This window comes from Balaenoptera acutorostrata, chromosome 4 (genome assembly GCF_949987535.1).
Source record: "Balaenoptera acutorostrata chromosome 4, mBalAcu1.1, whole genome shotgun sequence".
NCBI lineage: Eukaryota > Metazoa > Chordata > Mammalia > Artiodactyla > Balaenopteridae > Balaenoptera > Balaenoptera acutorostrata.
This window is the reverse complement of record NC_080067.1, coordinates 55,309,178-55,323,437: the sequence shown is the minus strand read 5'-3', so window position 1 is coordinate 55,323,437 and position 14,260 is coordinate 55,309,178. Positions and strand designations below refer to the sequence as shown.

General features: G+C 38.3%; 1 protein-coding gene across 4 annotated transcripts in view; it reads left to right on the top strand.

The window, feature by feature from the left end:
* Positions 1–14,260, top strand: part of TNIK (TRAF2 and NCK interacting kinase) — a 412,707-nt gene that overhangs the window by 339,868 nt on the left and 58,579 nt on the right. For all 4 annotated transcript variants that reach the window (XM_057546114.1, XM_057546113.1, XM_007197510.2 and 1 more), the window contains one exon: positions 5,787–5,951. In XM_057546114.1, the coding sequence (XP_057402097.1) occupies positions 5,787–5,951 (165 nt within the window). The remainder of the gene's footprint in view (positions 1–5,786; positions 5,952–14,260) is intronic.

Below are 14,260 nucleotides of genomic sequence, written 5' to 3'. Positions count from 1 at the left end.
CAGAATTTCTAGCTCAGCAGTATCTTAATTATCAACCAATAAAAAGAACCTGGGTTCTTTTTTTGGAAGTAGAATAAAAGGTACCATTTTCTTTTTCAAAGGCATCCTCTGCGAGGATATAAATTTGAAAATATCCCCACCAGGGATGGGTAGGCAGCAGCTATACCATGGTCTCCTGTGGTAGAGGGTCTGGGCTTTTTTGCTCCATATGCTGTTGAAGACACCACCTGGCCATCTTCCACCCACAGCAGCCTCTTCTGTAATCTGCTCCCATAATTGTTTTCTAACTCAGCTCTAAACCTTCTCATCAGGGTGGTTTTTCCTTCTTTGATTACTTTTCCATCCACTTACTTTTCCTTATTTCCAATCGACATTTTTTTTCATTAGCAGTGTAATATTGTTATAATGTTTCATCTTCCGTGTTTTTGTTGCTTCATTTTGTAAAACATAAATCATCACATTTCTCATTTCCTTTCTTATTAATCTGTCGGATGTAGTAAGAACAAATGAAAATACTTGGTTATTGGCAAATCTTGAGCTCTTCTCTCTCTCCTTTTACTGAGTATTCTAGTTGTCCTAAATGTTACATTGACTTTGATTTTCAGATTTCAGCCAGAAAGGAACATTAATGTCTCCATTAAAAGGAGGAGTGGGGGGCATTCTCACCCCTTTCAAATTCTCTGCCGTTTCTAGATTGGAATGGAAGTCAGATTTGTTTTGTGAAAACATCAATATGATACTCTGTTAAACATCAGCAAAATTTGAAGGTTTTTTTTTTCCCACTGGCACTTTTTGAAAGATGGATATTCCTTTTCTTATAATGCCCTTTCTTTATAATGGTACAGATTCCTGTTTCCTATAATGGCATGTGATTGTCTCGGCCTGGCAATAATTTTTTTTTATTTTCACCAGCACACAGCAGTGACAGAATGCTCTGTCTACATGAGTGTTGCATGAGATGGTATTTTAATTTTTTTTTAACACTTTATCATGTTCTTTCTCTCTGATGCATGCCAGTCATCTGGCCATGGTTTTATTTGGCAAATGATGGGCCAAGATGTCTCTTTATATCCCATCAGCCCATTGGACTTTGAAATCCTTGTACATAAGAACTCTTCTCCACTTGTTTTCTCTGCTCTACACTGATGGTTTTTTCTTTTTATATGAATTATTTTATATATGAGGTCCCATACTACTATTTAGAGAGTTTATGGCTTTTTTCCCATCTTTCCTCAGTTTCTACTTATCTCTCTTAAGATTTAGCATGAGAGAGACCTGACAGGAAATAGGAAAGAGCTTGTTTGAGTTCAAGCTCTTCCACTTATGGTCTTTGTGACCCAGAAGTCTCATAGGCTTCCTGAGGTGCAGCCTCCCCATCTGCACTTCCTGTCTCAAGATTGGGAGGATCCTGGGCAACCATGTATGTGAATGTGCCATTGAAACTGTAGGCACTGTACAAATGCAAATGAAATACACCATTCAACATATTTCTATTTTGCTCCCAAGGCCATTGTTGCCCGCAAGGAATAAGTGTTTTGCCTCTCTTGTTTCTGGTTGGGATTTCACATGAGCAGTTTACATGCATCTCCCATCTCTTCCACTTACCTCTCCCCGGTGATAGATACACACTTTTTAATTTCCCATCTCAGCTTGCCAAAGATTTGCCTCATTACTTTTAAGTTATGTGCTCCATTCACATGAGGATCTGTACTTTTCTGTGCAATCATTGGTTAGGAGTAGATCTTGGAAAAGTAGTCCAGGCCCTTATCTTCAGACAAGATTACGTTTTAAGCATTCCCTATGAATGAGAGCCTCCCCTGTCCTCAAAGGTGCCCTAGAGAAGGGATAGCAGCAGTCTTACTCAGTAACCATCTGCCCATGTGGTTTTGCCAAAAGACAGCGTGACTCAACTCTTCATGTGCCCAGTGAGTGCAGGGTCAGAGTACCTAACGAGGACTTAAAAATCATTGGACTTCTTTCTCTTCCTCCAGCATTGCCAGTAAACACAAAAATCAAATTGTTCTGTCCAGTTGGGGAAAAAATATTCCCATACGATTGTGTTCAATTCACCACATATTAGCTGTTAAGGCGGGCCTTCTAAGAGCTTCGTAAACCCCACAGGCCCTACAGTCATATAGAGTGTTATTAAAATGCACCCATATGACATAGTAAATATATTCCGTTGTCAACATTTAAAAAATTACTTCTACAATTTTGTTTTGAAATTCTCTCTCAGCAGCTATCATTCATTATTGCTAAGTGAGACATTGGAAGCTCTAAATTGTTTTCAGATGTATAAAACAATTTAAAAGTTGACATTGGTATAATGTTTACACTTATACATGTTTCAATGTATTTTTATTTATTTTGAAATTTTTTCACATCCTGTAATTAACATGTTTCTTTTCAGGTCATCTGTTTTCATGCAACTTTTATGTATCTCAGAGGCCTTAGGCATCACTCTTTTAGTACCCAGTGAATAACACAGTCCTGCCTGGAGCAGAATTTTATTTCTGAGACCACAGTTATTTTTTCTTTCTCCCCGTAAGGCTGTAATAAATAGTATAGCATTTCTGTGGAGGTTATCCAAAGCTCTCCGAAGTTATTTTAGTTTTGATGTTAAAATGATCCTTTTAATAAGAAAAAAACCTGATTCTATAGTAAAATTGATCAGTCTCTCCTAATGTTGTTCTCTGTATTTATTGATAATCCCGCCAAGTGTGAAATCCTTTGTTATAAATGTCCTGTTGTTATGGTCTAGCACCTTGACACTGTTTATCTGATGCTACTAGAACACTCTTTTTTGGTGGTACTTAAGATATTTTACAACTTCTTGGCAGCAGGAGGTTGGAGCAAAGGCTCAGCTAATAGATTTTTTTTTTTTAGTGTCATGAAAGGCAGACTGAAACATATCTTGATTGTAAGCCAGTTTTTAATCACAATACATTCTTAATCTGGGGGAAAACACCTTTTTTGTCTCACTCACTGTTCAGTTAGTAGACATAAGATGTGATGAATCAGGAGACAGGCCTTTGCCCAGTAGCAAAATAAGCAGAAGGGTCAGCTTCCCCTCTGTCCATTTGAAACTGTTATTTGGATGTTTAATTTGATATATTTGCTCCAATACCCTTTGGTGCAAATGCAATAGACAGCATTATCTTCCTAAAGACTTCAGGACAAGATTTTCTTGAGACAAAGTAGCCTGATGCCTCATTGTTAACACCTGTCACATAGATTTTCAAATTTCTTTGGACAAACTCCAACCCAGGAAATTTCACCACATTGGACTTATCCTGAAATAATCTGCTGAGTATAACAATAGATTATTCACACCATATATTTTGTGATGGCACAAACTGAAACAGTAATGGTAGGATTTAGTATTACACTAACTTAGAGAAGGCATAGGAAATGTTACTAGAGGTACATTAGTGACAGCTACACATGACTAATCAAACCCATTAACTGCCTGTGAAAATTAGCACCCCACTTTGTGCCCCATTCATTTCTAACAACAGCTTTAGGGCCCGTGTGGCCCATGGTCCTATCAGAGACAAAGGTGCTGCCTTTACTGGAGCCTTGTTACTGGCAGTTGCCAAAAAAATTCTTTATCTCAAATATAATTTCTTTGTTCAAGACGGAGTCTTGGGGGACAGACTTTTAGACTGTTATTTTTAATGTGCTGTTTCTGAATGTGGGTTTAAAACAGTCTGAGGATATTTTACAGCTAAAAAAACAATAGTAGCAAGTACTCTTCACTCCCTTATAATATTTGGTTCCTAAATATCAGGTAATAAGTGGCTATAGTTTGGATAGTCAGGTATTTATCTGAAAATGAGTCCAAACCTCTTGGATTCCTGACCACAGACAGCAATGGTTTGGATGGTGAGAGTTCAGATAGTGACGGGTACTTATACATGTGATTTATCTATTTAATGATCTTCCCTGGAAATAAGAAAATGGTTGATATTTGACTAATTCCAGTCATCTGGAAATAGTCACCTTCTTTTCAAAGAGTCTAGTATTTGGAAAAGCAATACATTGCATGCCTTGGTCTCAGTTTATCTGTGGTTGTCTTTGCAAGACTTTCTCTTTGTGGTCTTATCTCAAGTCAGGCTTTGTTATTTCCTTTTGCTCAATGCAATAATAGCCCATTATTGCTGATGTAATACTTTGCACACATACACATACACAAAGTATACATGTTCTGGTTTATATTCCTGGCTTTTTGCAGCTAATCTTATTTGGTATGTGGTAAGCTTCTGGGACGTGGAATTTCAAAACCAAAGTCAACTAGATGCCAATTGTATGTACCCTGCACAGCCACGGTCAGGGAAGAGGTGTTCAAATGACCGCTAAGTAGAGGCAAGAGGGTGGTTTTCTACACTATGACACATCTTAACATGTTAACATGTTTGTAGTTGATTTGAGAGTTTTAAAAACAGACTTATTTTTTGTATGAGACTGAGTCTGCCTCTAGGAAGATTCAAAAATAAGGTAGGGAGGATGGGAAAGAATAGCTCTTTTGAATTTTCCTTTCAAATCAGGAAGTAAAATGAATAAAAAAGCTCTTAGCTGTGACATACAAATATGTCTTGAGGACCTGCATGTGGGTTCCATGACAGGCTCTTGCAACACAAAGATAGTGAGTCGGCAGAAGAGAGTTACGGGTCATCAGGGTGGGGTGCATTGCCCCCGTGAATTTGGAAATTACAACTGTCAAATTGACCCTAAAGAAATAAAGGGCAGGACAAGGTGGACCTGGAAGAAACGTGCTAGACCTCTTAAAGCTGTCGAAGATTTTAAATCATGTCTTGCAGTGTACATTTTGTTTATCTAAAATTTCCTTTAATTTGTCCTCTGCCACAGTCTGTCTGCAGCAAATAAGTTACCAAAGGTAACTTTTACTTGTAAAGAGAGCCTTCCCTGTAGAGCACTTCTGATCAGTTATCCCCTCTGGGCTGAGAGAGACTCTGCAGAAAGGGAATGACAAGGAAATGAAGTGTCCAAAAAGGAGAGAGGGTTGGCGGAGGGAGAGGAGAGGTGGAGTAGCAAGAATGAATGCCATGTGTGGAGAAACAGGCAGGAGGAGGGTAGAGGGAGGTAGTGGAGCCCAGGTTGGAATGGAAAGAAGGCGCTGGGACAGTGTATTCTAGGGAGCCGGGAGAGACACCTGAAAAGAAAGGGAAAAAAAGAAAAAGAAAATGATGCGGGAAGTCAGTTTAAGACAGGCCATGCTCATGGAGTGAGCTGCCTGAGAGGCCCACTTGCCCATGAGTAGGGCACGTGAAGAAATCAATGGCGCTCAGCTGATCCTCTTGCCAGCCCTCCTGTGTCCTTCCCTGCCCTGTCCCGTGAGTCAGCTCAAAGCAGTTTTCTATTTTCCCCAAGCAATCGTAATGCCCGCCGTAGTTACCTCTCTCCCTCACTGACCCCTGGCCTTGTGACCGATTAGCAGGATGATGTTCCAACTAACGCACGATAAACTCTTAAGCAGATCCCGAATTCCCAGCCAACGGAATAGCACGAGATAATGGGTGATGGAAGGATGATGGCTTAAGTGTTCTGTGAGTTTTTCATACTAGTAGTTACTCTGACAGAAAGAGTTTTTTGCAAATTTCTGATGCAGAGCAGATAGGGAGAGCTTCAGCTTTCTAAAGTGATTTGATCAGAGGGGTGCAAAATGGCAGTGCAGGTGACTACAGAAAATCCTAACTGGGAAGTAAATCAGCTTCCATCCATTGAGGCACTCTTTTTTCTTTCTTTTCTCATTTTTTGGCTTCTAGGTAGAAGAACGGTCAAGGCTCAACCGGCAGAGTTCACCTGCCATGCCTCACAAGGTTGCCAACAGGATATCAGACCCCAACCTGCCCCCACGGTCGGAGTCCTTCAGCATCAGTGGGGTTCAGCCTGCTCGGACACCCCCCATGCTCAGACCAGTAGATCCCCAGGTACATCCTTCCTTCATTCCGCTGGCTTTTTTCAACAGGTATACAGTAAAGTCGAATAAAAGCCCAGGGAATTGTAACACGGATTCAGGCATGGGTCCAGCCAAGTCATAGCTTTCAATATCAAATCTCTAGTAAGATAGGAGACCCCACTGAATGTGAAGGGCAGCAGAAGGAGTGAGAAAGAAAAAAGCACCATCCTTAACTTTAAGCCAACCACAAAGTCACTTCTTGGTCAATTGGCCTCTCTGGAGACCCGGAGGAGTTCCTGCCAGGTCAGAACGAGCATCCTTTTAGTTGTAATTAGCAAAACTAAAATTTGTGTAGACCTTTCATACATATAAACTATTATATTATCTTTTGTTCCTTGGGATTTTCGCATGAGCCTGAAACTGGAAAAATTAAATGGACTAGGTTAGGTAAAATTGTGTCTTCTAAGCCAGTGGTTTTCAAAGTGTGGTCACTTGGCCAGCAGCATAACATCACCCAGAAACTTGGTAGAAATGCAGATTCTGAGTCCCACCTCAGACCTACTGGTCAGCAGCTCTAGGGTTGGGGCCCGGCAGTCTGTGGTTTAATAGCCTCCAAGCGATTCTGTTGCACTTTGAAGTTTGAGAACCATTGTTTTAAGCTATTTGGAAAAGAAAAGAAGATATCTCCACTTTTAGATAAGGAGGAAGTTTCTGGAAGTTTTAGAGGATTTTATATATACCAAAAATGAAATAGGAATTGAAATGAAGTATGAAATTTCATGAAAAATAAAGGTAATATAAATGTTTTCACCCAAATGTCTTAAACTTCTTCCAGGTATCCACCAGTGTTAACACTTCCACAGAATATTCTGAGGTCACCTTTGAAATATGTAATGCTATTTGAACTGGACTTTAAGAGTAGATACAATCAAGGAGTCTTGGTTTTTAAGTTTGCCTTTAGTATATGAGGTCCAAGATTTTTCAGTACCAGCCAGCTTGGCACTTGTTTTTTTATTTGTATATAATGAGTCCAGGCCTAACCTTCCATGGGGTACATTTTTTTTTTTAATGGAAATCATGCCAATTATAAACCATGGTTATAAGCAGACTCAGTTTGCAACCATAACTGCTGCAAATTTCAAGGTTTTTTTAAATTAAATTAAATTTTTTTTTTACAGCAGGTTCTTATTAGTTATCCATTTTATACATATTAGTGTATACAGGTCAATCCCAATCTCCCAATTCATCCCACCACCACCATCCCCACCCCCCCACTTTCCCCCCTTGGTGTCCATACGTTTTTCTCTACATCTGTGTCTCAATTTCTGCCCTGCAATCGGTTCATCTGTACCATTTTTCTAGGTTCCACATATATGCATTAATATACGATATTTGTTTTTCTCTTTCTGACTTACTTCACTCTGTATGACAGTCTCTAGATCCACCCACGTCTCTACAAATGACCCAATTTCATTCCTTTTTGTGGCTGAGTAATATTCCATTGTATATATATACCACATCTTCTTTATCCATTAGTCTGTCGATGGGCATCTAGGTTGCTTCCATGACCTGGCTATTGTAAATAGTGCTGCGATGAACATTGGGGTGCATGTGTCTTTTTGAATTATGGTTTTCTCTGGGTATATGCCCAGTAGTGGGATTGCTGGGTCATATGGTAATTCAATTTTTAGTTTTTTAAGGAACCTCCATACTGTGCTCCATAGTGGCTGTATCAATTTACATTCCCACCAAGAGTGCAAGAGGGTTCCCTTTTCTCCACACCCTCTCCAGCATTTGTTGTTTGTAGATTTTCTGATGATGCCCATTCTAACAGGTGTGAGGTGATACCTCATTGTAGTTTTGATTTGCATTTCTCTAATAATTAGTGATGGTGAGCAGCTTTTCATGTGCTTCTTGGCCATCTGTATGTCTTCTTTGGAGAAATGTCTATTTAGGTCTTCTGCCCATTTTTGGATTGGATTGTTTGTTTTTTTAATATTGAGCTGCATGACCTGTTTATATATTTTGGAGATTAATCCTTTGTCCATTGATTCGTTTGCAAATATTTTCTCCCATTCTGAGGGTTGTCTTTTCATCTTGTTTGTAGTTTCCTTTGCTTTGCAAAAGCTTTGAAGTTTCATTAGGCCCCATTTGTTTATTTTTGTTTTTATTTCCATTACTCTAGGAGATGGATCAAAAAAGATCTTGCTGTGATTTATGTCAAAGTGTGTTCTTCCTATGTTTTCCTCTAAGAATCTTATAGTGTCCAGTCTTACATTTAGGTCTCTAATCCATTTTGAGTTTATTTTTGTGTATGGTGTTAGGGAGTGTTCTAATTTCATTCTTTTACATGTAGCTGTCCAGTTTTCCCAGCACCACTTATTGAAGAGACTGTCTTTTCTCCATTGTATATCCTTGCCTCCTTTGTCTTAGATTACTTGATCATAGGTGCGTGGGTTTATCTCTGGGCTTTCTATCCTGTTCCATTGATCTGTATTTCTGCTATTGTGCCAGTACCATATTGTCTTGATTACTGTAGCTTTGTAGTATAGTCTGAAGTCAGGGAGTGTGATTCCTCCAGCTCTGTTTTTTTCCCTGAAGACTGCTTTGGCTATTCGGGATCTTTTGTGTCTCCATACAAATTTTAAGATTTTTTGTTCTAGTTCTGTAAAAAATGCCATTGGTAATTTGATAGGGATTGCATTGAACCTGTAGATTGCTTTGGGTAGTATAGTCATTTTCACAATATTGATTCTTCCAATCCAAGAACATGGTATATCTCTCCATCTGTTGGTATAGTCTTTGATTTCTTTCATCAGTGTCTTATAGTTTTCTGCATACAGGTCTTTTGTCTCCCTAGGTAGGTTTATTCCTAGGTATTTTATTCTTTTTGTTGCAATGGAAAATAGGAGTGTTTCCTTAATTTCTCTTTCAGATTTTTCATCATTAGTGTATAGGAATGTAAGAGATTTCTGTGCATTAATTTTGTATCCTGCAACTTTACCAAATTCATTGATTAGCTCTAGTAGTTTTCTGGTGGCATCTTTAGGATTCTCTATGTATAGTATCATGTCATCTGCAAACAGTGACAGTTTTACTTCTTCTTTTCCAATTTATATTCCTTTTATTTCTTTTTCTTCTCTGATTGCTGTGGCTAGGACTTCCAAAACTATGTTGAATGATACTGGTGAGAGTGGACATCCTTGTCTTGTTCCTGATCTTAGAGGAAATGCTTTCAGTTTTTCACCATTGAGAATGATGTTTGCTGTGGGTTTGTCATATATGGCCTTTATTATGTTGAGGTAGGTTCCCTCTATGCCCACTTTCTGGAGAGTTTTTATCATAAATGGGTATTGAATTTTGTCAAAAGCTTTTTCTGCATCTATTGAGATGATCACATGGTTTTTCTTCTTCAATTTGTTAATATGGTGTATCACATTGATCAATTTGCATATATTGAAGAATCCTTGCATCCCTGGGATAAATCCCACTTGATCGTAGTGTATGATTCTTTTAATATGTTGTTGGAATCTGTTTGCTAGTATTTTGTTGAGGATTTTTGCATCTATATTCATCAGTGATATTGGTCTGTAATTTTCTTTTTTTGTAGTATCTTTGTCTGGTTTTGATATCAGGGTGATGGTGGCCTCATAGAATGAGTTTGGGAGTGTTCCTTCCTCTGCAATTTTTTGGAAGAGTTTGAGAAGGATAGGTGTTAGCTCTTCTCTAAATGTTTGATAGAATTCACCTGTGAAGCCATCTGGTCCTGGACTTTTGTTTGTTGGAAGATTTTTAATCACAGTTTCAATTTCATTACTTGTGATTGGTCTGTTCATATTTTCTATTTCTTCCTGGTTCAGTCTTGGAAGGTTATACCTTTCTAAGAATTTGTCCATTTCTTCCAGGTTGTCCATTTTATTGGCATAGAGTTGCTTGTAGTAGTCTCTTAGGATGCTTTGTATTTCTGCGGTGTCTGTTGTAACTTCTCCTTTTTCATTTCTAATTTTATTGATTTGAGTCCTCTCCTTTTTCTTGTTGAGTCTGGCTAATGGTTTATCAATTTTGTTTATCTTCTCAAAGAACCAGCTTTTAGTTTTATTGATCTTTGCTATTGTTTTCTTTGTTTCTATTTCATTTATTTCTGCTCTAATCTTTATGATTTCTTTCCTTCTGCTAACTTTGGGTTTTGTTTGTTCTTTCTCTAGTTCCTTTAGGTGTAAGGTTACATTGTTTATTTGAAATTTTTCTTGTTTCTTGAGGTAGGCTTGTATTGCTATAAACTTCCCTCTTAGAACTACTTTTGCTGCATCCCATAGGTTTTGGATCGTCGTGTTTTCATTGTCCTTTGTCTCTAGGTGTTTTTTTATTTCCTCTTTGATTTCTTCAGTGATCTCTTGGTTATTTAGTAACGTATTGCTTAGCCTCCATGTGTTTGTGTTTTTTACGGTTTTTTTCCCTATAATTGATTTCTAATCTCATAGCATTGTGGCCAGAAAAGATGCTTGATATGATTTCAATTTTCTTAAGCTTACTGAGGCTTGATTTGTGACCCAAGATGTGATCTATCCTGGAGAATGTTCCATTCACACTTGAGAAGAAAGTGTAATCTGCTGTTTTGGGATGGAATGTCCTATAAATATCAATTAAACCTATCTGGTCTATTGTGTCATTTAAAGCTTGTGTTTCCTTATTAATTTTCTGGTTGGATGATCTGTCCATTGGTGTAAGTGAGGTGTTAAAGTCCCCCACTATTATTGTGTTACTGTCGATTTCCTCTTTTATGGCTGTTAGCAGTTGCCTTATGTATTGAGGCGCTCCTATGTTGGGTGCATATATATTTATAATTGCTATATCTTCTTCTTGGATTGATCCCTTGATCATTATGTAGTGTCCTTCTTTGTCTCTTGTAACATTCTTTATTTTAAAGTCTATTTTATCTGCTATGAGTATTGCTACTCCAGCTTTCTTTTGATTTCCATTTGCATTGAATATCTTTTTCCATCCCCTCACTTTCAGTCTGTATGTGTCCCTAGGTCTGAAGTGGGTCTCTTGTAGACAGCATATATATGGGTCTTGTTTTGTATCCATTCAGCGAGCCTGTGTCTTTTGGTTGGAACATTTAATCCATTCATGTTTAAGGTAATTATCGATGTGTATGTTCCTATTACCATTTTCTTAATTGTTTTGTGTTTGTTTTTATAGGTCCTTTTCTTCTCTTGTGTTTCCCACTTAGAGAAGTTCCTTTAGCATTTGTTGTAGAGCTGGTTTGGTGGTGCTGAATTCTCTTAGCTTTTGCTTGTCTGTAAAGCTTTTGATTTCTCCATCGAATCTGAATGAGATCCTTGCCAGTTAGAGTAATCTTGGTTGTAGGTTCTTCCCTTTCATCACTTTAAATATGTCATGCCACTCCCTTCTGGCTTGTAGAGTTTCTGCTGAGAAATCAGCTGTTAACCTTATGGGAGTTCCCTTGTATGTTATTTTTCGTTTTTCCCTTGCTGCTTTCAATAATTTTCTTTGTCTTTAATTTTTGCCAATTTGATTACTATGTGTCTCAGTGTGTTTCTCCTTGGGTTTATCCTGTATGGGACTCTCTGCACTTCCTGGACTTGGGTGACTATTTCCTTTCCCATGTTAGGGAAATTTTCAACTATAATCTCTTCAAATATTTGCTTGCGTCCTTCTGGGACCCCTATAATGTGAATGTTGTTGCGTTTAATGTTGTCCCAGAGGTCTCTTAGGCTGTCTTCATTTCTTTTCATTCTTTTTTCTTTATTCTGTTCCGCAGCAATGAATTCCACCATTCTGTTTTTCAGGTCACTTATCCGTTCTTCTCCCTCAGTTATTCTGCTATTGATTCCTTCTAGTGTATTTTTCATTTCAGTTATTGTATTGTTCATCTCTGTTTGGTCTTTAATTCTTCTAGATCTTTGTTAAACATTTCTTGCATCTTCTTGATCTTTGCCTCCATTCTTTTTCCAGGATGAGGTCCTGGATTATCTTCACTATCATTATTCTGAATTCTTTTTCTGGAAGGTTGCCTATCTGCACTTCATTTAGTTGTTTTTCTGGGGTTTTATCTTGTTCCTTCATCTGGTACATAGCCCTCTGCCTTTTCATCTTGTCTCTCTTTCTGTGAATGTGGTTTTTGTTCCACAGGCTGCAGGAATGTAGTTCTTCTTGCTTCTGCTGTCTGCCCTCTGGTGGATGAGGCTATCTAAGAGGCTTGTCCATGGGGTACATTTTTATAGAAACTTCTCTTTTAATACACACACTTCCTCTTTAAAAAGCCCCTAACTTTGACCTTTTAGGGTACTTTTGCCCTGTAAAAGGGGGAAGTAGAGGGAAAACTTATGAAACTCTATTGAAGTGACTAGAAAATGAAAATGTAGATATCCTGTGACAGCTAATTGGATTAAACATTCTTCAGGAGCTTCAATTTTTGTTTTTATTTTGGGTGCTCTTTTAAAGTAGGTTTGTGTTTTGTACTACATTTTTAAAAAGTTATTTTATTGAAGTATAGTTGATTTACAATGTTGTGTTAGTTTCTGTTTTACAGCAAAGTGATTCAGTTAAACATAAATATATTACATTCTTTTTCATATTCTTTTCCATTATGGTTTATCACAGGATACTAAATATGGTTCCCTGTGCTATACAGTAGGACCTTGTTGTTTATCCATTCTATACATGATAGTTCACATCTGTTAATGTCAAACTCCCAATCCGTTCCTGCCCCAACCCCCTCCCCCTTTGCAACCACAAGTCTGTTCTCAATGTCTGTGAGTCTGTTTCATAGATAAGTTCATTTCTGTCATATTTTAGAGTCCACATATAAGTGATACCTTATTGTATTTGTCTTTTTCTTTCTGACTTACTTCACTTTGTATGATAATCTCTGGGTCCATCTATGTTGCTGCAAATGGCAATATTTCATTCTTTTTTATGGCTGAGTAATATTCCATTGTATATATGTACCACATCTTCTTTATCCATTCCTCTGTCAATGGACATTTAGGTTGCTTCCATGTCTTGGCTGTTGTAAACAGTGCTGCTGTGAACATTGGGGTGCATGTACTACATATTTGTAAGATAGGCTTTGTTTTCATATTAATACTTAATATATTGAATGATATTTACCCTTAATATAAATTTGATTGGTTACAGTTCTATTCTGGTTGAAGCATAACATTCCACTGAACTGGACTTTGAGAATTTCCTCTGAGCCATAATGAATAACATTGTAGGTTTCAGACCCAGGATGGTCTGAAGAGGCTGGGACAGGGCTGCTCCAGGGATAAGACCTCAAGGGCAAGAGGAACGGGGCCAGGCTGGTGGAGGAGGGCTGTAGAAATGCTCCCCAGCAGTCTGGGCACTGAGATTTCAATCCAAAGAGGGTCTGGTAGGTCCCTTGTACAAAGCAGATACTAGATTAATGTTTGTGGAATTAACAGTTTAATTTTGAAAGTACTCTAGATGTTTTCCCAGCCAAGATTGACTGAACACCTTCACATGCCAGGCACAGTGCTAGACTCTGAGATAGGAGGTCAGACATGGCTCTTGTCTCTGAGGAGCTTACCTATGTGATGGAGGGGGACTCAGGCTCACATGAACACAAACAGTGAAGTGTGAACAGTGCTAATGGTAAAGGGTACTCTGAACTCTAGACGTTCATGATTTGCCTTAAAAAGCCACACTTCTGCCTAAAGACTACATTTCTTCCCTGCATGAACAACATCAACACATGCCAAATTGTGAGACTTACCACAACTCTAAAAGAAACGTCCTGGTGTCAAGAGATATATAATATCCTAGCTGGTAAGAGCCAGTTCACCAGAAAGCAGGATAGTGTAGCAGTTAGGCTGTGGGGTTACAATACCGGAACTACAATTAAGCATATGTGTGGGTTACAATCCAGGCTCTGGCACATATTAACTGTGAAATCTAGGTTGTTACTTACCCTCTCTAATCCTTACATTCTCATTGAGTAAAATGAGGAAAATAATTGTGTCCATCTCATGGTGGATTTAGTGAGTTCACAAGAAGTAAGATGTTCAGAGCAATTCTTGTTTCACAGAGCACTCTCTGAAGTCAAAGTTAGGAGGTTGAAAGGAGGAAGTTTGTAGCATTAGAAGAGAAGTGCTTGTAAATATATTGTATTGCTGCTCAATAAATGTTCACTAAAAATCATTATCATGACACTTATTTCACTGACTTCTTAGCAGTCCCAAGTCAATCATTTAACTCTTTGCCAGGAACCATGGTGCAGCCCTCCAACTCTAAATGGGAAATTCAGGAGGGCTTTGAAAAGCATGCTGCAGAGAACTGTGATGGGCTCTGTGT